At 36.0% G+C, this 27,814-nt stretch overlaps 1 protein-coding gene across 4 annotated transcripts in view; it reads left to right on the forward strand.

Annotated features, from left to right (window-relative positions):
* TLK1 (tousled like kinase 1) overlaps positions 1–27,814 on the forward strand; it is a 148,343-nt gene that overhangs the window by 76,872 nt on the left and 43,657 nt on the right. For 2 of the 4 annotated variants that reach the window (XM_089916685.1, XM_022570023.3), the window contains exons 4-12: positions 11,094–11,169; positions 14,177–14,223; positions 15,724–15,819; positions 17,143–17,178; positions 17,554–17,643; positions 18,672–18,764; positions 23,071–23,181; positions 23,296–23,432; positions 26,675–26,863. In XM_089916685.1, the coding sequence (XP_089772811.1) occupies positions 11,094–11,169; positions 14,177–14,223; positions 15,724–15,819; positions 17,143–17,178; positions 17,554–17,643; positions 18,672–18,764; positions 23,071–23,181; positions 23,296–23,432; positions 26,675–26,863 (875 nt within the window). The remainder of the gene's footprint in view (positions 1–11,093; positions 11,170–14,176; positions 14,224–15,723; positions 15,820–17,142; positions 17,179–17,553; positions 17,644–18,671; positions 18,765–23,070; positions 23,182–23,295; positions 23,433–26,674; positions 26,864–27,814) is intronic. The other 2 variants (XM_089916686.1, XM_022570024.3) reach the window with 1 other exon arrangement.

Genomic DNA, 27,814 nt, shown 5'->3' on the forward strand with positions numbered 1-27,814 from the left:
TTAGATTTAAGATGGTTTATAGTTTGCCAATCCAAGATATGCCTGGACTGGCAGCACTTCACAGATTTTTTTTCTGATAAATATGCTTTTAGACAAGTACATTCAGCACAAGTTGACATTACTGAACAATTTGGTTTCAATATCTTATACAGGTGTACCTTAGAGATATTGCAGGTTTAATTCCATGCCACCATAATAAAGCGAATATTGAAATAAAGCAAGTCACATGAATTTTTTGGTTTCACGGTGCATATAAACATTATGTTTACACTATACTGTAGTCTAAGTGTGCAGTAGCATTATATCTGAAAAAACAATGTACCTACTTTAATTTAAAAATATTATATTGCTGAAAATAATGCTAACCATCTTCTGAGCTTCAGCAAGTTGTTATCTTTTTGCTGGTGGAGGGTCTTGCTTCAGTGTTGATGGCTGCTGACTGATCAGGGTGGTGGTTGCTGAAGATTAGGGAGGCTGTGGCCGTTTTAAAAATAAAACAACAGTGATGTCTGCACATTGACTCTTCCTTTCACCAACAACTTCTCTGTAGCATCAACACTGTTTGGTAGCATTTCCCCATGGTAGAACTTCCTTCAAAAGTGGAGTCAGTCCTCTCAGTCCCTGCTGCTGTTTTATAAACTAAGTTTATGTAATATTCTAAATCTTTTGTTGTCATTTCAACAATCTTCACAGCATCTTCACCAGGAGTAGATTCCATCTAAAGAAACCACTTTCTTTGCTCATCCATAAGAAGCAACTCATCCATTAAAGTTTTATCATGAGATTGCCCCAATTCAGTCACATCTTCAGGCTCCACTTCTAATTTTAGTTTCTTGCTATTTCCACCACACCTGCAGTTACTTCCTCCACTAAAGTCTCAAAGTTGTCCATGAGGGTTGGAATTGACTTCTTCCGCATTCCTGTTAATATTGATATTTTGACCTCTTCCCGTGGATCACAGATGTTCTTAATGGCATCTAAAATGGTGAATCCTTGCCAGGTTTTCAGTTTACTTTGCCCAGATCTATCAAAGGAATTATATCAAAGGAATTACTATGGCAGCTATAGCCTTATGAAATATATTTCTTAAATAATAAAACTTTTAAGTCAGAGTTACTCGTTGACCTATGGGCTGTAGAATGGATGTTGTGTTAGCAGGCATGAAAACAACATTAATCTTGTACATCTCCATCAGAGCTCTTGGGTGACCAGGTGCATTGTCAATGACCAGTAATATTTTGAAAGGAATCTCTTTTCTGAGCAGTGGACTCAACAGTAGCCTTAAAATATTCAATAAACTATGTTGTAAACAGATGTGCTGTCATCCAGGTTTTGTTGTCCATTTATAGAGCACAGGCAGAGTAGATTTAAGATAATTCTTAAGGGCCCTAGGATTTTCAGAATGGTAGATGAACATTGGCTTCAACTTCAATTCACCAACTGCTTAAGCCCCTAAGAAGTGAGTCGACCTATCCTTTGAAGCATTGAAGCCAGGCATTGACTTCTCTAGCTATGAAAGTCCTCCCAGGACTTTCCCATGTGGCATCCTCCCAGACCGGGGCACGAACCCGCGTCCCCTGCATCGGCAGGCGGACTCCCAACCACCGCGCCACCAGGGAAGCCCCATTTCTAGCTTTTGATTAAAAGTGAGAGATGTGCAACTCTTCCTTTCACTTGAACACTTAGAGGCCATTGTAGAGTTTTAGTTGGCCTAATTTCAATATTGTGGTATCTCAGGGAATAGGGAGGCCCGAGGAGAGGGCGAGAATGGCTGGTCAGTGGAGCATTCAGAACACACACAACGTTTATTGATTAAGATCACTGTCATATGGTCACAGTTTGTGGCACTGCAACACAATTAAAATAGTAACATCAAAGATCATGGATCACAGATCACCATGATAAATATAATAACGAAGAAGTTTGAAATATTGCAAGAATCACTAAAATGTGATACAGAGAGAGGAAGTAAGCAAATGCTACTGGAAAAATGGTGCCAAAAGACTTGCTAGATCAAGGTTGCCACAGACCTTCAATTTGTAAAAGAATGCAGTATCTATGAAGCGCAATAAAGCAAAGCTCAATAAAATGAGGTATGCTTGTACTACAGTAGAGTTTTAAAAATATTAGGTGTATTTTTATATCAGCAGAACATAGTGAGTATTTTACTAATTTTCTTTAAGATTAATTCTCATTTTCTAAAATAACTGAGTAATCATGACAATGCACTGGACTTCTCCTATCCTAATGAATTTTCTGTTATATGTCACAATTTTGGTCTGCAGTTCTTAATGGAAGGTTATATATAGAATAACTTACTAATTTTAGGGATTCTCTAAAGTGGAATGTGCAGGAAATACATGCTATATTATTATATATTAGATTGGCTATATTGCTAATCCTGATGATATCTCAGCATTACTTTTGGAGCTTTTAAAAAATATGGATTCCTTTGGTCTCCCTCCAGAGATGTTTCCATTTGGAATGGGGATGCCAGCATGAGCTTTAAATAACAGCTTTGTGATTATGAAGTATAGTCAACATTGAGAATCAGTGCTAATAGATAAATGATAGACCAATTTCCTTTAAAAAATAAAATCAACCCTTTTTTTCTGGTTATAATGCAGTATTGCTCTAGAGAAAACTGTAACAATGAAATCCCACTATTTTTAAAAAAAACACGTCAGGTAAACATCTTAAAGGATTTTGGGGCATTCTCATACAGTTTTTTTTAAAAATAATATTTATTGATTAACAAATATTTATTCAGTATATATGGTATACTGCTATAAAATGAATGTTTGTTTTTTAAATTTATTTATTTAACTTATTTTATTTTTGGCTGCGTTGGGTCTTTGTTGCTGTGCGCGGGGTTTTCTCTAGTTGTGGTGAGCAGGGTCTACGCTTCATTGTGCTGTGCGGGCTTCTCACTGTGGTGGCTTCTCTTGTTGCGGAGCATGGGCTGTAGGCCCACGGGCTTCAGTAGTTGCAGCACGCGGGCTCTAGAGCGCAGGCTCAGTAGTTGTGGTGCACGGGCTTAGTTGCTCCGTGGCATGTGGGATCTTCCCGGACCAGGGCTCCAACCCGGGTCCCCTGTAGTGGCAGGCGGATTGTTAACCACTGCGCCACCAAGGAAGCCCCTCATACAGTTTTAGTGTGAGTAAAGATTTAATATCACCTTTCACAGTACAATTTGGAAATATCTTTAAATTTTTAAATGTGCATAATCTCCGGCACAGCATTTACACTTAAAAGTGTCTATTCCGGGCTTCCCTGGTGGTGCAGTGGTTGGGAGTCCGCCTGCCGATGCAGGGTACGCGGGTTCGGGCCCCGGTCCGGGAGGATCCCACGTGCCGCGGAGCGACTGGGCCCGTGAGCCATGGCCGCTGAGCCTGCGCATCCGGAGCCTGTGCTCCGCAACGGGAGAGGCCACATCAGTGAGAGGCCCGCGTACCACACACACACACAAAAAAGTGCCTATTCCAAAGACATAATTGTATAAGGATCTAGGGATTCATGTTCAGCCAGTGTCTTTAGGGATACTATACAGGATATGTTACTTCATCATGAGTGTCACAATGGGAGAAAAGCTGTGAAATCACGTTCTCAATTTTACTATTACAGGTACTCTTCAAAATGCCAACATTTCCAGACTAAGTTGTCTTGAAAATTTGCTTTCCCCCACCCTCCACAGCATTTGCTCTTTATGGCTGTTTTATTCTGATTGTATGATTTGAAAACTGCTTGTCAGATCATATGAACAGAGGAGGAAGTCCAGCTTTATTCTAATTTTATGGTTTATACTATTTAACAGATAAAGCCTTAAGTCAAAGCGAAAGCCAGAGAAGGGAAAATGCAAAGAAATAGTTATGCTATGTAAATGATAAGAAAATGGCAAACAAAACTGCGCTTTATCAATATCGAAGATTTAGTATGCTCCTTTTAAGCATATGTGAGTGTAAATTAAAATGGGTCCAGGTAATAGGAACCTAAGAAGTACAGCTGTGAGGATGGCAAGTAAGGTAGTTTTTAAAAATTGAAAATAAGATTAAGTATTATATTTCTTTTAGTTACTGATGTGGTTATGGATGCTGTATGTTTGTGGAGGGAGTAAAAATCCTTCAGGCTTTTAAAAATGCTGTGAGCTGGCACACTTTTAGTTACCGGTAAGGCAGCGTGCATTTTAGTTGAGGGTTATCTGATTTCGTCTCTTTGGCTCTCTACCATCTTTGATATTACGTATTATTAAATGATAAGGCAATACAGGAGAAAATAGGCTACACTCAAAATTGCGGATATGTTGATTGGGTTTACTTTGAACAGCAAGGAAATGCTCTTATTTGGTGATAGGATCCCAAAATGTTGCGTACATGAACTTTTTATGCTTTTTATATTGAAATCAGCAAAATAATAGATCTTTTAGGTGTCAAAGATTCAAGCAAACATTTACAGATAATAGTTGGTATTAAAGTTTGACTCTTGGGCAGAGAAAGACTGAATTTCAGGTCATGCCAGCTCAAAATCATCCTGGAATTAGGATATACATATTTTATAAAGATATGTTTTATCTAAATGTAAATTGGGTACAAAGCAGCAAGGAAGTTTTCACTACAGAATTTCAGTTTTCTTATAGTGCATTATTCTAACCTAATGTTTATGGCAAAATGTTGGAAGAAATAGTATCTTGTGTCTTTGATATTCTTGACTAGAACATCTATTTTATGTTGATTATTTTTATAAGGCTCCAGATTTCCCTTTTTAGTTCAGTAAATAACAAAGATTTCTCCCACATTTTAAGTTTTGCCTAGAAATGTGAATAAAACATGGTTATTACCAGCTGCGGGCAAAAAGGTTTATGTGCCATTTGTTCAAAGTATAGTGACCTTGAATTTGAGACCTGAGTAACTATATGAATCATTGAAATAGCCAATGAGTAGTGTTTTTCAAACCAGTCTTTAGCTAAATGAGTCAATCAGAAAAAAATTCATTCTGACAAGTTTGAATATTGAATATTTTGTAACAGGTATTATTTAATATTAGAGTAACTTTTCTTTCTACTTTAAAGTATTTTCTCCTTCAATGGAAAGAAATTAAATATATCGGTGTCTCTTAACTTTAAGTAGTAATTTTGTTACAGGTGATGCTATCTCACTTTTCTTTTTGTTCTGTTCAGTTGGGGCTGATGGACTCTACCTAAGGTAGAGGTGAATAATAAATTTTAATATCCACTCCTCTTTTGTTGATGTCATAATATCTTTTCACATACTGTTATAATTTTCTATAATGCATTTATGCCAGTAATTTAAAATATCTCTAGTTGGAGGCTTGTAGAGGTGGTTATCTGTTTTCATGGAACAATCCATATTGCTTTCTCCCTCATTCTGTGACAGCATTAAGGTTCTTATTTCCTTATATTTGGTCTTATTTGCATTGATGAAAGGCAGATTTATTTTTATTGCAAGATAAACCAACAGGCCACATGATTAGGTATGAAAACCTTGTTTAATAATCACTGACTTAAATTCCAAATGAAATTGGAACATTAGGTATATCACTATCACCTCTTGAGTCCTTTAGATTTGTCTTTGTTTTTTGAACTTCCTTCCAACTCTGTAAAATGCTGTATAAATTCACACTAATATCTTGGAACATTTAAATATCAGAGTAATCATTCAGGTTTTGGTATGATTACAAACTAGCATTTATAAAGCTGAATTGATTTAAAGAATACCAATTTCTTCTTCCATCATTTTCTCCTAATCACTGTTCCCCTGTATGTCGGAATTCTTTAACTTTTTGTAATACTGTAGTCTTTCCATCTTTACTTTAAAGCCAAGTCATATTATTTTGCCTTCCATAATAATCCTTCCCTATTGTGGGCAGTTATAGTACAGTAATTGAGAAAATATAGAGGAAAGAGTGACAGCATTAGTGAGAGCAGTAACAAGCTTGAAAATGTTGTATATAAAATGCTCAATATGTCCAAGTTTTACACTTTACAGAAATACAATAGCGGCCTGGTTGATGTCCCTTAGATTTTCTAGGAAATCGATTGGTCAGGATCAGTGGTTTTTCAAACATTTTTGAAGCCATCAAGCTCTTTCTTTGAAGAAATCTGATATAGAACCTCAATATTAAAATAAGACATGCTGTGTTCCCAGGGATAGGGTAGAGGTGGGATAGGATGTGTCTCTGGTGGCTAGAGCCTTAGCTCAGCCACCTGCTCCTTCCTTCCCTTTAGTAACTTTGGAGACACAACCTTCTCTCCCCTAAGGTGTCTCTGGAGTACAATTTGAAAGTCACAGATAGTATTCTGAACTTTTTCTTCTCAGTGATGAGCCATTTTAGAGGTTAAATATTTGATGAGTTTCTGCCTACCCTAAATCCTGAAGCTTTTAAATCCCCAAATAAGTCCATACACAAAGGATGTCTTAGGAGAATTGGCAGCATTAGGCTTCATTGAGAGTTTTTGTTTTGTTTAATATAGGTGTTGCTCAGATTATTTAAATTCAAAACCAAAAAAACTGTTTAAAGTACATTTGTCTTAGGGTTAGTGATGTAATACTTAGGGCCTAGACTATAAGTTCTGTGGCTTATGGTTGAGATCAGAGTTGAAATATTGCTTATTTTGCAAACCCTACAAGTTATTTGTAAACTGTTAGGGCAGAAGCTGCTAATTATTTAACAAGTGACACGAGATTGAAGTTTTGAAACATGAAAGTGCGCGGATTATTTGGAGTAATAGAAGGATAGCCATTCAGATAAGAATAGCTTACTGATATAGACTATACACTGTTCTAGATGCTATACTACTTATGTTTCTGGTATGTTTCTCATTTAATCCCCACAATCCTTTTAGGCCATATTATCACCTTTAAAATTGATGAGAAAATTGAGTCTTGGGTTAAGTAACATACTGAAAATTATAGTAAATAGTGGACCCAGAGTTGGATTCTTAGTCTGTGTTTTTTCAGAGACTCATGGTACTTTCTTCTGAGGAAATTATGGTCCATTGAGGCTGACAGAACAGCCCTAAAATAATCTATGAGATGAGAATGAAGTCAAAGGTCAGCACGAGGTAGTCATACTAGGTAGGATGCGGGTGAAAAAAGGTTAAAATTCATGGGAAGGCAAAATGGTGTGTTTATAATGCCTACATTTACTTTATAGGCAAATCAGGTATATCTAGGTTTCCCTTTCTCATCTTTTGCTTTGTTCAACTTTTCAGTTTTTTATTAGCTATTTCCAACTTCTTACTCGTATTAGTGTTAGATTACAGTCGTTTTTTTTTGTTTTTGTTTTTGCGGCACGCGGGCCTTTCACTGTTGTGGCCTCTCCCGTTGCGGAGCAACAGGCTCCAGACGCTCAGGCTCAGCGGCCATGGCTCACAGGCGCAGCCACTCCGCGGCATGTGGGGTCTTCCCCAACCGGGGCACGAACCCATGTCCCCTGCATCGGCAGGCGGACTCTCAACCACTGCGATACCAGGGAAGCCCAGATTACAGTCTTTTTTTGGGGGGGGTGCGGGGGGTACTCGGGCCTCTCACTGTTGTGGCCTCTCCCGTTGCGGAGCACAGGCTCCGGACGCGCAGGTCCAGTGGCCGTGGCTCACGGGCCTAGCCGCTCCGCGGCATGTGGGATCTTCCCAGACCGCGGCACGAACCCGTGTCCCCTGCACCGGCAGGCGGACTCTCAACCACTGCGCCACCAGGGAAGCCCAGATTACAGTCTTAAAATTAATTTTAGTCCTGTCATCTTTTTTTTCCTTCATCTTCCTTTTACTCTTCATCTTCCTTCCTCAAATTCTTCTCTGGTTTAAAAGAGGGAAGCCTGTTGCCGTTTTTTCTTCATTGTAATCATTATGCATTTGGGGGGTTTGTTAGTTTGTTCTAAACAAAATGACATTTCCCCCAAAAGACTGTCTCACGTCCCCATTCCAGAAAATTTTAAATTTAGGGAAATTTTGCCTTGGAGAAAAAGTTTTTACTAAGTTACCGTATATGTCTTAAAAAAATGAAAATAAAAAAGACCTTAAATATCTTGAAGTCTATATCCAGTAAAGTATTTAATGAACATTATCCCAAATAAGTTTGAGAATTGCCACATATACTGATATCTTTGCATCCCATCCCCCTTTTGGAGATAGCCAGTGAGTGCTAGTATTTTAATGGTTCTTAGAAGCTTTGTAAATAAATAAATCTAACTTTATTCACCCCCGGTTGAACCACCCTACTATACCTTCCATTTTAAAATGTAGCCTCTCAATCTATCCCTGATCCAGTGTTCCTTGGAATATACTTTAGAAAATGGTATGGAACCATTTACAACATTATATATTCTTTAGTTTTCTAGATAGAAAATGTTGTTTCCAATGTAGCTTTCAGAATTTTATTATTCTGTTTAGTTTTTTGTTTTGCTTGTTCAAAGAAGCTAGTCAGGATTTAAGATGGAAATCCAAAAGGATTGTGCCATGCTTAAAAATTAGTATACCATTAAAACTGTTCTGAAAAACCATATTTCCTTGACCTTAAATTATATTTTTTACGTAGATTAATTTGGGAAGGATATGAATAAATTATTATTTGGGAGTTCTCCTTTGTTTTATTATTTTTTTAATTAAAAAAATGTTATTTATTTTTGGTTGCGTTGGGTCTTTGTTGCTGCTCATGGGCTTTCTCTAGTTGCAGCGAGTGGGGGCTACTCCTCATTGCGGTGCCCGGGCTTCTCATTTCGGTGGTCTTCTCTTGTTGTGGAGCACAGGCTCTAGGTGCGCGGGCTCCGTAGTTGGCGGCATGTGGGCTCTAGGGCACGTGGGCTTCAGTAGTTGTGGCTTGCGAGCTTTAGAGCACAGGCTCAGTAGTTGTGCACGGGCTTAGTTGCTCCGCGGCATGTGGGATCTTCCCGGACCAGGGACCGAACCCGGGTCCCCTGCATTGGCAGGCGGATTCCTAACCAGTGCGCCACCAGGGAAGTCCCGTCATTTGTTTTAAGATAGATTATAGGGTTCTTTATAAAACTGTTAACTTAGAATTTTTAATTTGGTGATACTTTTATTCCAAGAAGAATAACAGATTGGCTACCACTGAAGTCTGAGTTTGGTAATTTTGAGTATGAAACTAAACTAATGAACTATTTACCTTAAATTGCAGTATGTCAGTCTGTGTCCTGAGTAGATTGCTAGTTAGAGTGGATTTCTTTAAGATCTCTGGTTTACGATGTGAAAACATATAGGCAGTTTATTGGACATAATGAATTTTATTTATGAACTTAATGAAAATTTGAAGTATTTTTGTATGGTTGATTCATTCAGTTACTTCTTGATGTAGGATATATAATCATAACACATAGAAGGGAAAAAAACATTTAGGCCTTGGAAATACACAGAATTGAATTTGATTTGAATCCTAGTTACCTTGAGTAAGTTATTTAAAATTTGTTATTTATCATGCTAGGTATGGAGGTGGGAGGAGGAGGTGGGGAGAAAATATAACTTCTGTCTTTAAAGAATTCAGAGTTTAGTAACATTCACTTAAACCTCTCTGAATCTGTTATCTTGTTGGCAGAATGTCAGTGAGAGAACTTAAAATTCCCCAGATAATACCTTGGGGAACCATAGATGCTCAGTATGAGTTAGGTTGTTTATTGTCATTCATACTATTTAATCACAGAACTACTTACAAGAGACATCAAAATACGGATTAAGTCCCTTCCTTGTTGGAGGACTACGTTGCCTTTAGAGATTTATTTTAAGTTGCCTTGATGTTTCATTCATTCAGATATCCTTTGTTCTGTCACCAGACAAACTTGCCAAGCTTCTAGAATTTGAGGGCCCTGTGCCATTGCCTTGTGCACATTTGGTTTTAATTTTTCACTAAGCACAACATTCTGTCAGACTGCACAAAAATTACTTGTTTTAGCCTGATGGAAATACTTCCTATCAGTTAAAAGAGCAAACCTGTAATTTAAGAACAAGCCATCATGTAGGACAGGGCTCTGCAAACTTTTTTTTTGTAAACGGCCAGGTATTTAGGCTTTATGGGCCATGCAGTTTCTGTTACAGCTGCTCAACTCTGCTGCTGTAGTGTGAAAGGAACTACAGACAGTACATAAATGAATGAGTGTGACTCTGTTCCAATAGAACCAAATTTATGGACACTGAAATTTGAATTTCTTATAGTTTTCATATCATGAAATATTCTTGTTTGGTTATATTTTTCAAACATTTAAAAATGTAAAATTTATGCTTAGATTATGGGCCCTGCAAAAACAGGTGGCCAGCCAGATTTGGCCATCTGGCTATAGTTTGCAGACACCTGATTTAGGATATAATCTATGAATTTGCTTTGATTGTTGTTGGATAATAATTTTTAGGCATTTAGGTGAATGGTTCTTTATAGTAGGGATTGTATATATTAAGGTTTGTGTTCTGCTCTTTTTTTCTAGCCCAAGTTTATTTTACTCCTATAGAATATATATGAATAGTAGAAAACTAATGGGAAAACATATGGTGTTTTGTTGTTATTTTGTGGGTTTTTTTTTTTTTTTTTCCCTATCCAGTTAAGAATTTGAAGGGCATCTTTTAAAGGCTGATTACTCTCAAATTTCTCATCCACCTCAAGTCAAATTCTGTAAATGTAAATTTCAGGTACTGCGTACCAGGTCTCCTACACTTCAAATTTTAAAAATTTACACAATAGGGGGCTTCCCTGGTGGCGCAGTGGTTGAGAATCCACCTGCCGATGCAGGGGACACGGGTTCGTGCCCCGGTCCGGGAAGATCCCACATGCCGCGGAGCGGCTGGGCCCATGAGCCATGGCCGCTGAGCCTGCGCGTCCGGAGCCTGTACTCCGCAACGGGAGATGCCACAACAGTGAGAGGCCCACGTACCACAAAAAAAAAAAAAAAAAAAAAAATTTACACAACAGGAAATTTTATCTTTTAAATAAATTGTATGTAATAATTACATGTTTACATTGCATGAACGCTGTTGAGCAAAATTTTTTACCTCGAAAATAAAAATGACATTTATAGTGATTGTAAAATTTTGCCTGTTAAAACTATAATTTAAAGTTCTGTTAACTTGCTTTCTGTAGACACCAGAGAAGAAACAATCGGAATCATCCAGAGGAAGAAAGAGAAAAGCAGAAAATCAGAATGAAAGTAGTCAGGGTAAGTGAAGCAAAATCTTCCTTAAGAGCCGAAGAGGCATTTATGATTAATTATTCTGGTTTTTAATCAATTAATAATTTTTTTAAAAAGTAGTGTGTTTTTGTGATTTCTATAGATACCATGTAATTTCTGCATTAATAGTTTAGGAATGTACTTTGCATAAGAAATAATAATTATATGAAATTGGAATCTTTTTGTACCACAGGTAGTTTATGGTTACTGTTTTCAGGCTTTTGACATTTCCCTTATTTTTTTAATTTGAGAATTAGAAAGAAAAATGTCATGTCCAAACCTGACAAGCATTGCCTTTATCACCTTTCTGTTTTCTCTCTTTATATGAATTATGGTATTGAAATGGCTTCTCGTTTTTGAATAAGAACTTTATATCTTACTTTTAGACAAGTACCCAAACTTACTCATCCCTTTTATTTAAAAAAAAAAAGACTATATAAAAATGATTGAAGTACTTCATTAAAGCACCATCTTTTTCTTTCCATACCTGTTCTTCATCCTTTCTTTCATACTTACATTTTGTATTATGAACTATAAGAAAATTACTTTCATTAGACTACACAACTTCTTATAATGGACAAAATAGTATTGTCACTTAATTTGGCTTCTCAAAATTAAATACAATAAATTGGGCTCTTAAATCATATGTAATGATGATTTTATACATATATTACATGCTTTGGAGCCACAAAATCTAGAGCCATGAACCCATGGCTTACTAGTGTTTACATGTGGCACTGGCATCAAGAAATATATTTGCAGCAGCTATCTTTGTGGAAGGAGGGAGTTGAGTCACTCTAGCACCTTTTTCTAAGTTTGTGGTACTTTGTATTTCAATCTGCCCTGAGGTCTTTTTTGATCTTAGTGTAGTTTCCCCAAGTTGTGGTTAGTGGGCTTGGATTTATTTAGTTATACTAGTTATGATAGATTTAACTTTAGATTTTAAAACTCACTTTTAAAAGCAGGTCCCAAAATAGTCTGGGACTTCTGGGTAGGTTGATCCAACCTGTGTCTTTAAGAAGCCACATCTTTTTTTTGTGGTCTGCCATCCACAGAATTGTCTGCTTTTCTCTTATGGTTTTAGGACTGTGGCCAGTTTTAATTGCATTTCCTCATTTCATCTTCCACACTTGTATTTGCTTTAGAGAGAGGCTGGTTTCCTGTGTTTTTCTTTTTTCCTTGTTTCTTTGATGTAGGCTTCTTTAAGTCCATAGCAAACCTCTCCTGTCATCTTCTTGGCCAGAATAGGGTCATGTGTCCATTCCAAAACCAGTTATGTCCAAGAGAGGTATTATTGCCCTTAAAATCAGGCCCATCTCGGGACTTCCCTGGGGGCGCAGTGGTTAAGACTCCATGCTCGCAATGCAGGGGGCCCGGGTTCGATCCCTGGTCAAGGAACTAAGTCCCACATGCATGCCGCAACAAGAGTTTGCATGCCACAACTAAGTAGTCTGCCTGCTGCAACTAAGGCCCGATGCAACCAAATAAATAAATATTTTTAAAAAAATCAGGCCCATCTCTGAATGAAAATGGGGTAAAGTTCCATTTAGAAGTACAGGTTGTGTGGAAAAGGCATGATACCTGAAAAAAATTGCATTTCTAATCCGAAGGAAGGAAGGGGAACTAGGAACAGAGGCCAGATAGGAGTCAGCCTCTCCTGAAGTTACACGTGCTATGTAGGGGAGGGAATGTTAACAGAATAAAACTTGGATTCAATTAGGGAAAAAAAATTCGGGAAATAGTTTCTGGGTAGGCAACCAAAAAATGTCTCTGTCTTCATTAAAAAATAGCACCTCTTCACAATCTGCAGGAAAGTTGTTACAGGCAGAAGGGAAGTTCTTTGGTATAAAACTGTTATAGTGCTCCCTGACCTCTGAATAAATCTGTACAAAACTAGTGTTCAAAATTTCTAGGTAGTATTTATAGTCCTGATTACTTATTAGTTTAAAAAAAATTTCCCCCTACCTTGTTCCAAGAAGGAATTTGAGGTTGTTGAACTTTTAAATCTATTGTTTGTTTATCTCAGTAATGCCTGGCACATAGTAACCACTCAAGAAATATTTGTTGAATAAAATAAGTGAATGAATGTATATAAGTCAGTATTGAATTGATAAATGTATATGTTTATATATCATCCAAAGCTTTTGACTCCATGCTATCATAAGTTTTTCTTTTGTAGCTTGAAGAAATTATTCAGTGTAATTCCAGTGAAGGATGGATGCCTCCCATCCAAAACGCCATATTTCTTAGCAACTTCTTACTTCAAGATTTATAAAACTAATGAAAAGTCCATTTTGTTTCTTTGTTATTTGTCTTTTTTTTTTTTTTTGGGAAAAGTCCATTTTAGAGCAAAACTTTTAATTAAAGAACTGTGATCTGTAATAATTTGGATCACTATCAGTATGGTCATATAAGGACAATATTTAAAATCTAGTTTAGTTTTTTAAAAATCCTATTAATTTGGAAATACTTTTTAGAAAATCAAAACATTTTACAAAATAGCATTCATATTAAAGCATGTTATTGTCAGTTTGTTATGGTTTGTGTTGACCAAGCTTTTTTATCATTATTTACAGGTATAAATTGGTTTGTCAATTATACAGCTGCCACTTGTCTTTTTTTAATTAATTGACATGTTTTTATGAAATTATTAGCCATTAAGCAATCTGAATAGCGTAGTTTTAAAAGCAGAGATCTTTTAATATGATTTATTTATTTGATTCTCCCATAATCAGGACTTTTAAAAATTGACATGTATCTATTGAAATATCATTTGACTTTTGGAATTCTGAAGTCGGCATCTGACCCTCTGAGGGCTCTTAATATTCTTTTGATGCCCATCACTACCCAACTAAAATATATTCTTTTTATTAAATAGATTATTTTTGTGTGTATTAGGGAAATTAAGTTTGGCACATTCTCTTTCTGATATAGTATGTGGTAGATAGTCATGACTGACTTTAAATCTATAAAATTTTTCACTTCTGTATTTTAGGAAAAAGTATTGGGGGACGTGGCCACAAAATTAGCGACTATTTTGAAGTAAGTTCATTGAGAAATATCTTCAGTTCTTAATATAATTTTGCTGTGGGCTGAAATAATTTGTTTGAAGCACAAAGTCAACTTTTGATTATCTGCTTAATTAGAGCAGAACTTCAGTACTATGTGATGTCCTGACTTCTTAGGAATATTAAACTTTACTTTTACTTTGGTATGGCACATCATAATTTTCAAAGTACTTTCTCCTGTATTTGCTTATATCCAGGAGATAGTCAAAGCAGGTGTTATTAGTATTCCTATTTTACAGATGAGGAAACTGAGAGCCAGAGATATAAAGTAGCCTACGTAAAGGCAAATTCTAAATGGAAGAGCAAAGAGTAGCTTTAAGTCTCCCAGCCTCTAGAATTCTTTCTGATGTCAGTACCACAGCAACAGTTGAGCCCTGTGGATGGAGATTAAATAATGATAGAGATGTGAATCTAAGAGTCCCTGAAAATAATAAACAGTGGTAAATTTAAATTCTTAGTCTGGAATGTTTCCTTTCTTCTACACAGAAAGACTTCTGCCTACCAGTTTTCATTATGAAATATTAATGTGATTATTAAAACAAACGTGATCTACTCAGTTGAAAAATATTTATATTTCCTTGAGAGAGAGCAGAATTTGGTGATTAGGAGAAGGGCTGTGTTTAAAAAATATATATATTTTTTATCCTCCATTATTTTTCTTTCTTGAGTTTACAGTGTCTAAGCTAAAACTGTTGCAGACTATAAGATACACCTAATGCTCTTTAGTTGATGTCAGTCCCTTAGTGTTAATATCATTAAAAATCTTTGCCAAAGTAGGATCAAATAAACAAATCTCAGGTGTCTTGGATGCCTACTGTGTGCTAAGTGTTACGCTAGGCACAATAGATAAGAAATTTAGACAAAGCTCCTAGGTTGCAGGAAGCTGTTTAATGAACACACTAGGAAGTCCCCATCTCTGCTGTTCATACATATACCCTGAGATGAAGCCATTAGCAGCAAATTGTTTTCTCCTTCCATTCTTGGTTCAGAAGCATGAGACTTGAGAAAGCTATGGAACAGATTAGGTTGGCTTCTCTTCGTATGCAGTTAAGTCATGCACTATAATGCATGTTATGCATGTAAGAAAGGATTGATTTTTATTGAACTTTGTGCTGTTAAAAAGAAGGGACTTAGTTTGTATAGTTCTTTATAGTGCTGTGAACATTTAGATACTTAATAGATCTTGGGACTGACAGCTCTGTTTTAAGATAGTTGATTATGTTCACTAACATCTACATGTGAACATGTTAAAGTTTCTTGGGATTAGGGATCATACTGGTTTAACAAACATAAGGGAACTGTGCTAAAATTTGAAGGAAAAATAAGACTTGTTCTTTGCTTTGGGGGAATTTGTCTTTGAGTCTGCCACAAAAATAATAATAAGATATATTTAAATTAATTCATAATGCCATATCTAAAATCATATTTGTCTAAACCTGTGTTAATAAATAGTGATGTTTCCTTTTTCCCTCAGTACCAAGGTGGAAATGGCTCAAGTCCAGTAAGAGGCATACCTCCTGCAATCCGTTCTCCTCAGAATTCACATTCACATTCCACTCCTTCCTCATCTGTAAGTTTTTACGTATGTAGTCTTTGTGTCTCAGAGTTTTTGTGTACTGAATGATAACTTTTATAATTTGTCTTTATTGAGACCTTTTACATATATTAGCGTTTATCTTTAAAAAAATCATTCTGTGAGATGAGTTGAATTCTTTTTAATGATTTGATGCTATTAGAATTTTATTTCTGAAAGTAAGATTCTAAAGTTAAAGATTTCCTGAATTAATTATAAGATGTGTTCTTCGCTTTGGGGGAATTTGTTCCCCAAAGAAGTAATGTTTCTATAAAAGAATGATGGGACCAGGAATTCCCTGGCTGTCCAGTGGTTAGGACTTGGCACTTTCACTGCCGGGACCCAGGTTTGATCCCTGGCAGGAATCTTAACAATTAAATTTCTTAACCACTAAAATGGTAGCATAATTAATTCCTTTCTGGGAATCCTGAAATAAAGAGTAGGGAGCCATCAGCCTCAGATAATGTAGTTTGGCATAGGAGAAGGATCTTGGACCTGAAAATTGTCTTACAGCTTTTTGGTTTGTTTCTAACATTTTTAAGACCTAGTTCTTTTATATGCATTTTTCTACATATTAGATTTTATTCTATTTTTTTTACTTTCATTATGTGACAGTTCATTGTATAACCAGAAAAACAATGTTGGCTTTCAGTAATTTAAAGATGAATTTACAATTTTAAAAAATCAGAGTATCTCTTATTTACTCAAGTACTCTGTTTTTACTTCCAGTGCCCCTTTCTAGTTCTGTCTGTAGACATATACTTCTTAATGTCTTATTCATTTTGTACCTTGGGGCACATCATATTGCCATATACTAAGTAAAGCATAAGACTCAACAATAACTTTGAGTTGTAGTGATAGCATTGGTACATGATGTAATCTTTTGCTTTTGGTGAATGTATTTTAAAACCAGTGACTAGATAAACCATGAAACTTATCAGTTAATTGATATTATACTACATATGGGCATGCATTATTGTACCCACTCCTAAAAGAGTTCTGTATTAAGGTCTTTACAGTTTTACTTTTTGAACCATTATAATCTGTTTAATATTTTTGTTTTAAAATAATATATTTGGCCTTGTTTTAGTTAACAGATTGAAAGCATTTAATTTGCTTTTATGGCACCAGATTGTTAAGTTCCTTGAGGGCACGGCATATATGGCTGGTTGTCTCTTTTATTGGGCTTTTTAAGAGGGAGGTACTTAATGAATGCTTATTGAATAAATGGTGATTAAAAATTTTTAAAGTTCAATTATGTTTTTTTTAATTCTTGATTTTTAAAAAATAAATTTATTTATTTATTTTTGGCTGCGTTAGGTCTTCGTTGCTGTGCGTGGGCTTTCTCTAGTTGCGGTGAGCAAGGGCTACTCTTTGTTGTAGTGCGCAGGCTTCTCATTGCGGTGGCTTCTCTTGTTGCGGAGCACGAGCTCTAGGTGCGCGGGCTTCAGTAGCTGTGGCACGTGGGCTCAGTAGCTGTGGCTCGCAGGCTCAGTAGTTGTGGCGCACAGGCTTAGTTGCTCTGCGGCATGTGGGATCTTCCCGGACCAGGGCTTGAACCCGTGTCCCCTGCATTGGCAGACGGATTCTTAACCACTGTGCCACCAGGGAAGTCCCCAATTATGTTTTGAATTATTATCCTGATAAAAACTTAAGAAATGTTTAGTTGTTGCTAAGCAAAAGCCTATTTTTTTTCTTGCTAATATAAAATTTTTAATATATTTTTTTAAGGTTCGACCGAATAGCCCTTCTCCTACTGCATTAGTTTTTGGGGACCACCCTATTGTACAACCAAAGCAGTTATCCTTTAAAATTACTCAGGTAAATGGTAATTAAAATTTCTTCGTATGACTTCTGAGAAGCCGGTGACCAACTTTGTACACACAATTAAGATGTCTTCTCTTTGTTTTAGACATGGTCATAAAGTAAAATTCTGTATCAAGAAAGCTAATTGCTAAACAAAAAAAACAGTTTGTAGGGGGTGAGAAGTTCAAACACCCAATTTACTATCAGCTTGTCCTTTGTTACATACTGGTTAAATATATATTTTAAGTAAATTAAATAAACAGAACAACCATAACGTGTCAATTCTGTTTACTGATTCTTTTTGAACTTAACATCCAAGTACATATAATCAATACCTTCATGAAAGTGTTATATTTGTTATAAGTGGACATTAAAGCATTTTGTTCCATGTGTCTGTATTTTTGTATATTCATATATGCTACACATTTAAAAATCATTTGAAAATTAATCAGATATCTTTTACAGTTATTTAGTTTTATGAATTTTGAGTACTAAGGTTTTCATTTTAATTTCATACATGTGACAGTTTTTGGATGACTGAGATTAAGGATTGAAAAAGTAGATCTTCTTGCTTGCCACTTTAGTTGTGCAGTTTATTGCCATTATACTTCTTCTTTCTGGCCATGTCCAAACTGTTGTGCGTGCATCAAAACTTCTTTCTTTGGATGATCTTTAGGCCAGGATTTATAAGTACATTGCTTTCAGTCAGCAAACAGCTTGTGAAAGTTTTTGCCATGTTCAAAAGTCAGCTAGAGTTGATAGCACAAAGCAGTGGTTATATTGAATTTTAATGAAGAACATATCAATATTCTAAAAATTTAAATAATTAACCTTAAAATTTTTTTTTTAAGTTTATAGCACTTATGCTTCTGAAGATATTAAAACGTAAAACTGCAGTAAGACTTTTTGTGATACTCTTTACATACACACACAAACTCCAATACTTTCTTTGCTCTTTAGAATCAGAGTAAAATCGAATTTTATGTTTGCATGCAGTGATATATATATAAAATGGAGTAATAAAATAGCTTTCTTTCGTTTAGACTGACCTTACAATGCTGAAGTTAGCAGCATTAGAAAGTAATAAAAACCAGGACCTGGAAAAAAAGGAAGGTCGTATAGATGACTTGCTCAGGGTAAGTAAGAAGTCATGGAGGGGAAAAATTTGAGTAAATTATTTGGCAGTAGAAAAACTGGTGAGAAAATACTTACATTGTAAAAAAAAACCTCTTACTGGAAAAAAAATATAAGCCTTTGCTTTTAGTGTAAGTACATAATTGAAAGTATCAACTATTAAACGATAAAAACTATTTATTAGCTCTTTAAATGTGAATTGAGAAACAGTTGGAGAAATAGAAGTTTATAAAATTTATTTTTACTTGATCAACTATCCTAAGACAGATATCCATTTCATGGTAGTTTTTTGTTGTTGTTGTTGTTGTTTTGTTTTTTTTTGCGCTACGCGGGCCTCTCACTGTTGTGGCCTCTCCCGTTGCGGAGTACAGGCTCAGCGGCCATGGCTCACGGGCCCAGCCGCTCCGCGGCATGTGGGATCTTCCTGGACCGGGGCACGAACCCGTGTCCCCTGCATCGGCAGGCGGACTCTCAACCACTGCGCCACCAGGGAAGCCCCCGTGGTAGTTTTAAAGTTAATTGATTTTCTTATAAACCTGACTGCCATTTGACACTATACTAGAGGAAGTAACTACTGCAATTTTGTGAGATTTTTAATGGAAACTTTATAAAAAGACACATCAAAAAGTATGCCTAATAGGTGAGTAAGGGGTAAAGCAGTGGTTCTCACCCCTAGCTGCTCATTAGAATCACTGGATGGAAAGTGTGGAAGACACTTTATAAAAAGTACTGATGCTTAAACTCCACCCTGAGGGTTTCTGATTAAATTGATATGACGTAGGGCTTGGGCATTGGTAGTTTTAACGGCTAATTTAGCCAACACTGAGAACTGTTGGTATAGAAACTCAATGAAACCGTCATCCATGATCATATAATTACTGATACCTTTGAAACATCCTGTGTGCCTTTCCTGGTCCCATCCCATTCACTCTCTCATATCCCTTTACCATTAACCACTATTCTAAATTTTGTATTTATTTATTTATTTATTATGCCTTATGTTTCTTTATAGTTATATTACATATATCTTATACATTCTTAACAACATATTATTTCACTTTATTTTTGAACTTTATATAAATTACAAAATTACACTGTTTGTACCATTTTGCCCTGCTTGCTTTCACTGAACATTATATGTGGGTTTGTCATGTAATAGTTTGTTCATTTCACTGCTATATAGTAAGGCATTATATGAATATATTATAATTTATCTTTTCTGCTCTAGGTGGACATTTTATTTCTACTTTTTGCTAGTATGAACAGTTCTGCTAAGAATGTTCTTATACATATCTCTGTGGCACATGTGGAAGAATTTCTCTATGGTATATGCTTAGGAGAGACATGGCCAGAGTATAGGGCATGCATATCTTAAACTCTACTTTATAATAGCAAATTTTTCCCAAGGTTGTTGGATCAGTTTCCATTCCACCAACAATGAGCAAGAAATAATCTTACTGCTTGTTATCCATGCCAAGGTTCATTATAATCATATTTAATTTGGGGGTTCAATTTAATGGGTGTAACAAGGTATTTGTTATCATGCATTCACTTTATTTTTTGAGCATCTTTAAAAATATTTATTAACTATTTGTATTTCTTCCATGAAGTAAATGATCATTTCTTTTGCTCATTTTTCTTAATGGGTTCCTGTTGTTTTTTAAATTGGTATCAGTTTTTTGTTGGCCATATATGTTGATTTTTCTCCCAGTGTGTGAATTATCTTTTTATTTTCTTTGTACTGTCTTTTGATGATTAGATCATTTAAAATTTATATGATTAAACATATCTTTTTATGTATAGTTTGTACCAAATTATTATCAAAAGTATACCAAAATAATTTGTTGTTTTTATCCCTAATATCATAAAGATGTTCTTCTATATTTTCTTTTAAAAGTTTTATAGTCTGCTTTTTCAGTACAAGTTCTCCTGGGATTTATTTTTGGGTATAGCGTGAAGTAAGGTTTCATTTTAATTTCTTTCCATGTAGAGAACCAGTTGTCCAGACCACAATTAAAAGTCCACTTTTTACTGCCAGCCCCATCATGCAATCTCGTTTTCATATACAAGTGGATCTATTTCTGTGTTCTGTGTTAAGTTCCATATTCTGTTTGTGTATTCCTATACTGGTACAACAGCATCTTTTTATCATTTAGCAGTTGTCTTTGGCTGTTAGTAACAGAGAACATAAACAACAGTACTTTAAATGATATACAGTATTATTTTTTGAGAGTAGAACAGAAGGGGGGGCTCCAAGTCAGAGCATGAGGGTACAGAGTCTCCTGCCCACTGAGTCACCTGCCCAAAACCAAATCCAGTTGGGGATGGAGGTGGGCCCTTCCATAGCAGGCCCAGGAGGAAATGGCGCTGGGATAACCCATGGAACACAGTGCCCCTCACTAACACACCCGAGATAGGCTTTCCTTTCCTCTGCATGCTGCTCACCTCTGTGAGGAGAAGGGTGGAGGCGCAGTCTTTCCCTGGCCCCTGGGCTAGTGAGGGAGACTGGGTGGGGCACTGCAATTGCAGCTGCTACTGCCACACTGACCATTCATCCCAGATGTGACTGAGGAGGGCCTGGAGCCTGTTCATCTGTCCAGACAGCAATGTGTGGTTGGGCTGTTATCCCCCTGGACAAAGCATAAGGGGTCACGGGCCTTTAAATGGAAGGTAGTAGGTTTTGTGGAAATGCCATTTAACTGGCCGTGCTTTATTTCCGGCCAGGCAGAGCCTTGCTATCAAGCAGAAACAACTGAGCTGCTCAGGCCGTAGGTGTCCGGACAGGTTTCTATAAACAGCAGTACTTTAAATGAGACACAATATTATTTTTTGAGAGAAGAGCAGAAGGGGGCAGCCCAGGTGTGATGGCTTCACAGTGTCATATAGGATCTTGGCTCCTTCAGTTTTTCTGCTCTTTCACTGTTAGTACATGGCCTTCATCTTGAAGATCATATCAAGGTACAAAATATTTATTAGAGGCACAGTTATGATATCTGTGTTTTTAAGCAGAAAACAGGAAGAGGAAGGAAATAAAAAATGCAACAATTCTGTGTGCAGCCTTCTTGGGTATTCCACTGAACAACTTCTGCAAGGGAAGCAGGGAAATACAGTCTTTTAGCTAGACATATATCAATCCATAATAAAATGTTGGTTTTCCATTACTACGGAAGAAGGAGAGATTTGGGTGATTATAATGACTCTAGGTTTATATTAAACCTTGATGTGTGGTTGAACAAGTATCATCTCCTTTTTGGTTATTTTTGGCCCTTTGCTGTCTTAGAGAAGTGTTAGAGCCAGTTTTTCAGTTTTCACACACGTAAACAATTTGTTGGGGTTCTGTTTGAATTGCACCTAATGATAAGGGTCTGATGCTAAATTCCATTTGTGTTCCTCTGAAAGTATCTTTATTTTACCCTTTTCCTTGGAAAACAATTTTATTAGATACATACTTTTAGATTGGCAGCAGTATTTTCTCCCAGCATTTTTGATGTATTATGTCGCTGTCTTTTGGCTTCCACCATGATTGGCCTAGACCTATGGTTTTTAAGGAATGATCCCCAGACCAGAAGCATCAACATTACTAGGGAACTTATTAGAAATAAACTTTTAGTGCCTACCCTAGAGCTACTAATTCAGAAACTGGGAATGGGTTCCAGTAATCTGTGTTCCAACAAGCTCTCCAGGTTGTTCCCTGGTGACTGACTGTACTAGACTAATCAGACTCATCTTCTGAGTTTAGAGAGAAGACCCTTGCCTGAGCGTATGGCTGCCTACAAAGTTAACAAAATTTGTATTCATATGGCCAAGAAAGATGGTGAGAATATGTTAGCTGTTGGATGGGCGTCTGCAGTGTCTTGCACAAGTTTAATGGAGAAAAAAGTTTTATTAGTTACAAAAGATGGAAGAGAACTCACATTCATTTTTAAGTGTTAGACGCTTTGTATTACTATATTTCAGTTATTTTTAATTAAATGAGATAGAATGGTGTTGCTCTGTTTTAGAAATAAGAAAACTGAGCTAAGGTTCAGATAACTTGTTTGACTTAGCCCAGATTATATATCCTAGAGTGTGGATTTGAACCCATGGAGTATGGATACAAATTCCACGTACTTTTCCACTACACAGTTAAGCAGCATATAACAGTATTATTCCCATGGTAAGTAGATGTTTTAACAAAATTTTTAGAATCATATTCAAATACTTAATCTTATTAATCCCTTTATGAAATTTGTTCAAGATGTATAAATATTCTTAAATGTCTCATATACACAAATTGTAGACCTTTTTCATCATCTACTTATGTTGTAGGCTAATTGTGATCTCAGACGGCAGATAGATGAACAACAAAAATTACTTGAAAAATACAAAGAACGATTAAATAAGTGCATATCAATGAGCAAGAAACTACTTATCGAAAAGGTAAGTTAAAAGTTCAATAAATTTTCCCTCTCCTTTCACTAGCCCCTTCTACCTTGTATGCTTTTAAAATTTAAATTAATAAAATTGAATGATGATTTTTCCTCCTTTTTTCAGAGTACACAAGAAAAACTGTCAAGCAGAGAGAAGAGTATGCAAGACAGATTACGCCTTGGGCATTTCACGACCGTTAGACATGGTGCTTCATTTACTGAACAATGGACAGATGGTTTCGCATTTCAGAATCTTGTAAAGTTAGTCACTCTTACATTTTAAAAAATTTAGTATTCCTTTGGGTTTTCATTACTTTCAGAGATTATAGATTTGGAATTATGTTCTACATCTACTCCTTACTACTCTTTGAAATCAGAATTTAATACATTTGAAAGGAACATAGAACAGGCATTACAATTTTAGCTTTAGCAGACTTCTTGATTAGTTAGCATTCTTCTGTACAGTATGATGTATTATTCTAAATATGACTTTTCCAGAACATAAACTGACCTAGCTTTTTATAGGTTAGTTGGGAGGGAAACTGTTAAAAGTTTGAACTTTCATTGGAAGATTTATATCTGTATATCTTGGGATTTTTCTGCTTAGTTCTCCCCCCCGCCCCCGACCCCCATTCCCCAGTCCTTACTTCAGCACTTGCCTGCTCTCTATTCCTATGGAAAAGACACGAACATTTTCTCTGCAGCCTCAGACATAGTAACTCATAAGTCAGTTGAACTGAGCATGTGGCTTTAGCACTTCTGAGGTAAACTTTAAAATGGAGAAATCGTTGTTGCCATGTTTTCTTGAGTTCAGATGGTTGTAGCTAAGGGTAGGTTGACTGTTTATGTGTTGAGCCGGGATCTATGCTCCTCCTTTTGGGGTTTTTTTTAGCTGGAAAACTTTTAATAACCTTTAAAGCAAGAGTGGTGCCACCATCTAAATCAGCTTTCCCAGAGTCAGTCCAGTTAAATGGAAAATGGAGGCAAAGCTTTATTTCACATAATATCACCTAAACACTGCTGTTTCAAACACTGGTTCCCAGGACTTAAGCACAGAATGGTCTTCTCTCTATCTCCAGAATGGTCTCTGTCTCAGTTGATTTATCCAGCTTCTGTTCAACACAACTGTGCTGGGTGTGAGGTATACTATAATGAAAGACAGTGTCTTTATGATGGTAGGAAGTTTGGGTTTTAATTCTGTGGATAATAGGGAGCTCTTACAGTGTTATGTGTGGTGTGTGGGGTCAGATTTGAGTTTTAGAAAGGGAGCTGGTGGTGATGTGGGAATAATATTGGAAAGAACATAGATTGTTGACAGTTCAGATGGAGAAGCATCCAAATGAAAGGTGATAAGGCTTGAGCTAAAATATTAACAGTAGAAATGGAGAGTAGGAAAATACAGTTGAGATAGAACTTATAATTTTCGAGTGTTTTTCTGAGCTACTAAACCCAGATCTACAGTTATCCTGGTAATGAATAAAAGAGAAGTTTATATAATATAACCTTAAATATAAACTAATAATATGAATTTAAAATATAAACTCTGGCGGTTGTTAAAATTTCTCCATTGAGCTGTCAAAGAAAGAGTAAAATTGGAGCTTCTGGGTTGGTGAACATGTAGAGATTTGGGGAGGGTATCAGGCTCAGAGAGAGCATGGAAACTCCATGTCTTTTCCCCATACCTTGCCCTATGCATCTCTTCCATCTGGCTATTTCTGAGTTGTATCCTTTTATAATAAAGCAGTAATCTAGTTTTTAAAAAATTACTTGCATTTCTTATTACTAATAATCATCTACTGAGGGCATACTGTATGTTGTTACATATACATATTTTATATCAAGCAGTTGATATTTATCAGTATATATCAAGCTATATATCTGTGATATAACCCGAAGTAGTTGGAGGATGAGAAGAGAAATAAATAAAAATTAGTAATTTTTATATATATATATATATATATATTTTTTTTTTTTTTTTTTTTTTTTTTTTTTGCGGTACGCGGGCCTGTCCCTGTTGTGGCCTCTCCCGTTGCGGAGAACACGCTCTGGACGCGCAGGCTCAGCGGCCATGGCTCACGGGCCCAGCCGCTCCGCGGCATGTGGGATCTTCCCGGACCGGGGCACAAACCCGTGTCCCCTGCATTGGCAGGCGGACTCTCAACCACTGCGCCACCAGGGAAGCCCAGTAGTATTATATTAATAATCTCTAAAATTAGGTCATTACTGAATAATCAGGGATTAGATATATATCCATTCCAGTAATTCTTTCCTTTCATTATTTCAGTAGGTTATTGCTGTTTATTTTCATTAATAACATCTTGATTGTACCTGAAACTAGCTTTAAAATTAATTTTTAAATAAATTGAAATTATTTATAACCACTTCAAGGAGAAAACTGGATTAAAGTCTTATTCTAACTTTGCTATTCTTGAGATTTTTCTCCACCGTTTTACTCTTTTACCTAGGTGATTCTTGATTCTTTCCCTCCTACCATGTTCTGCTACTACCTGGCTAGAACCATAGGACAAGGAAACCATAGGACAAGGAAATGAATGTAAAACCAATTCTTCAGCAGCAGCGTAGAAGTTCTCTAGTTCTGGTTTGAATGGGGCGGGGGAGCAAGGAATTGAAATATTTGACTTGTTCTAAATCTGAGTATCACCACAATGTAGAGTCTTAAATTTTTTCCTAGTGTGGTGAGGTGACCTAAGAGAGAACATAATTATATTAGAACAAGCTTAAGATGTTGTATGATGGGATGGTTTTTAAAAGCTTCAGTTGGAAGCAGTAATATTTTTACTTATATTAATTGCCCATTTTTCAAAGCCATGTAAATTTTTCTTGCTATTTTCTCTTTAAAGTGTCAAAATTCTTTCTTTCTTCCTAAATTTCTGAGGTCAATTTTTGTTTCATTTCAAAATATCACCTACCCATTCCCAAAATTTGACAGAGATACATTTAGAAAATAACACTATTAAATTCACATTTGTCTTTTGTAAGTTTTTCTTTAAACAGTAAGTAATGAGATGCATGTATAAAACCTCTTTAACTCTGTTCCTTTTTATTTTTTAATAGCTCATTTATTTTATTCAACAAATATTTATTGAATGCCTAGTATGTGCCAGTCACTGTGCTGGGCACTAGGGTATAAAGTAGTTGTGGTCTCTATTCTCATGGAGTGATTTAGTCTAACCAGACAAATTCTGATCAAGTGTCTGTAGGAATATTTGTTAGAAAGGAGGAGGTGGGGAGCTACAAGGTACTATGAAATTATATGTGGCAACACATCTTTTTCTAGTTCAGGGGGTTTAGGGAAGACCTTATTCAGAAATGAATGTTTCAGATGAGACGTGGACAGTGCGAAAGTGTTGGTTCACAAGGGTGGGACCATAAGGTTACAAATTTATATTATATGATTTTTCATGTTTAACTAATGTATTTTCATGTTTTAACTGTGAAAAGTAATGGAAGGTTAATTTTCTTTTACGTTTATTTTTATGCAGGCAACAAGAATGGGTGAATCAGCAAAGGGAAGATATTGAAAGGCAAAGGAAACTTCTAGCCAAACGCAAACCTCCCACAGCTAATAATTCTCAGGCACCCTCTACCAATTCTGAACCAAAACAAAGGAAAAACAAAGCAGTCAATGGAGCAGAAAATGATCCCTTTGTTAGACCAAATTTACCACAACTGTAAGCCTGCATTTTTAATTTTCCTTTTTTTAAATTGTTGCCAGTGAGCATGAATGTTAGTAATGGATGTTATTTTTAAGTAAGTAGTAAAAATCATTATGGCCAGGAAGGAAGGCAGTATTTGAAAAAATTTACTTCTAAAATAATAATAAGCCCCCAATCTGAATTCTACCTAAGTGGAGATTTACTAATCCTCTTTTAAAATGAAGATTTAGGTAGCTAAGAAGAGGCTGGAATCCACTTTTTCTTCCATGTCTGAATGATAGAGTCAGTTATCAGTATTGATTATTCCAATTCAACATTCCTATTAGTGTTCCTTTTTCTGAGAATGTTAAGTAATCTCAACCTATGAAAGCAGCTCATTCAGAGGTTATAGGTATTGTTTTTCCCCTTTCTGCTTCTCTTTGTTTTCTAGGTTTTCTGCTCTAATGATGAATTACTTTTTATAATTCAAAAGTCAAAGACATTTAAAGAAATTATGTGTTTATCATAGGAAATTCAGAAAATATGAAAGAACATAATGGAACAGTACAGACCTTGATCCCGTCCCACAGAAAACAGCATTGTTAGAATTTCAGTGTATAGATTCAACCTAATTTATATAATTTTTCTGTTCTATAAGCCCTCATATAAGTTTATGTGAGTAGAAAACACATACACACACCCTCCGTTTTATATTTAATATGTTTCTCCTTTGTTGAGAAATAATGTTTCATCTATGCTTTGAAGCCCATCCCCTGCTACATCAGGGACCTCTTCTATTGATACCTCCTTTATTTTACATCTTCAACCTTTTGCTCTCTACTGGTTCCTTCCTTTCAGAAAACAAAACAAAACAAAAAAATTCTCCCTCAGTTTAAATCCCTCCACTCTCCATATTCTGTCATCTTTATAACTAGGTTTTCTTGAAAGACTTGCCTGTGCTTGCAGTCTCTTCTGCCTCACTTTCCA

The sequence above is a fragment of the Delphinapterus leucas genome, chromosome 8 (assembly GCF_059928025.1).
Source record: "Delphinapterus leucas isolate spDelLeu-1000000601 "Yukka" chromosome 8, BTC_Dleu_Yukka2, whole genome shotgun sequence".
In the NCBI taxonomy this organism is placed as follows: domain Eukaryota; kingdom Metazoa; phylum Chordata; class Mammalia; order Artiodactyla; family Monodontidae; genus Delphinapterus; species Delphinapterus leucas.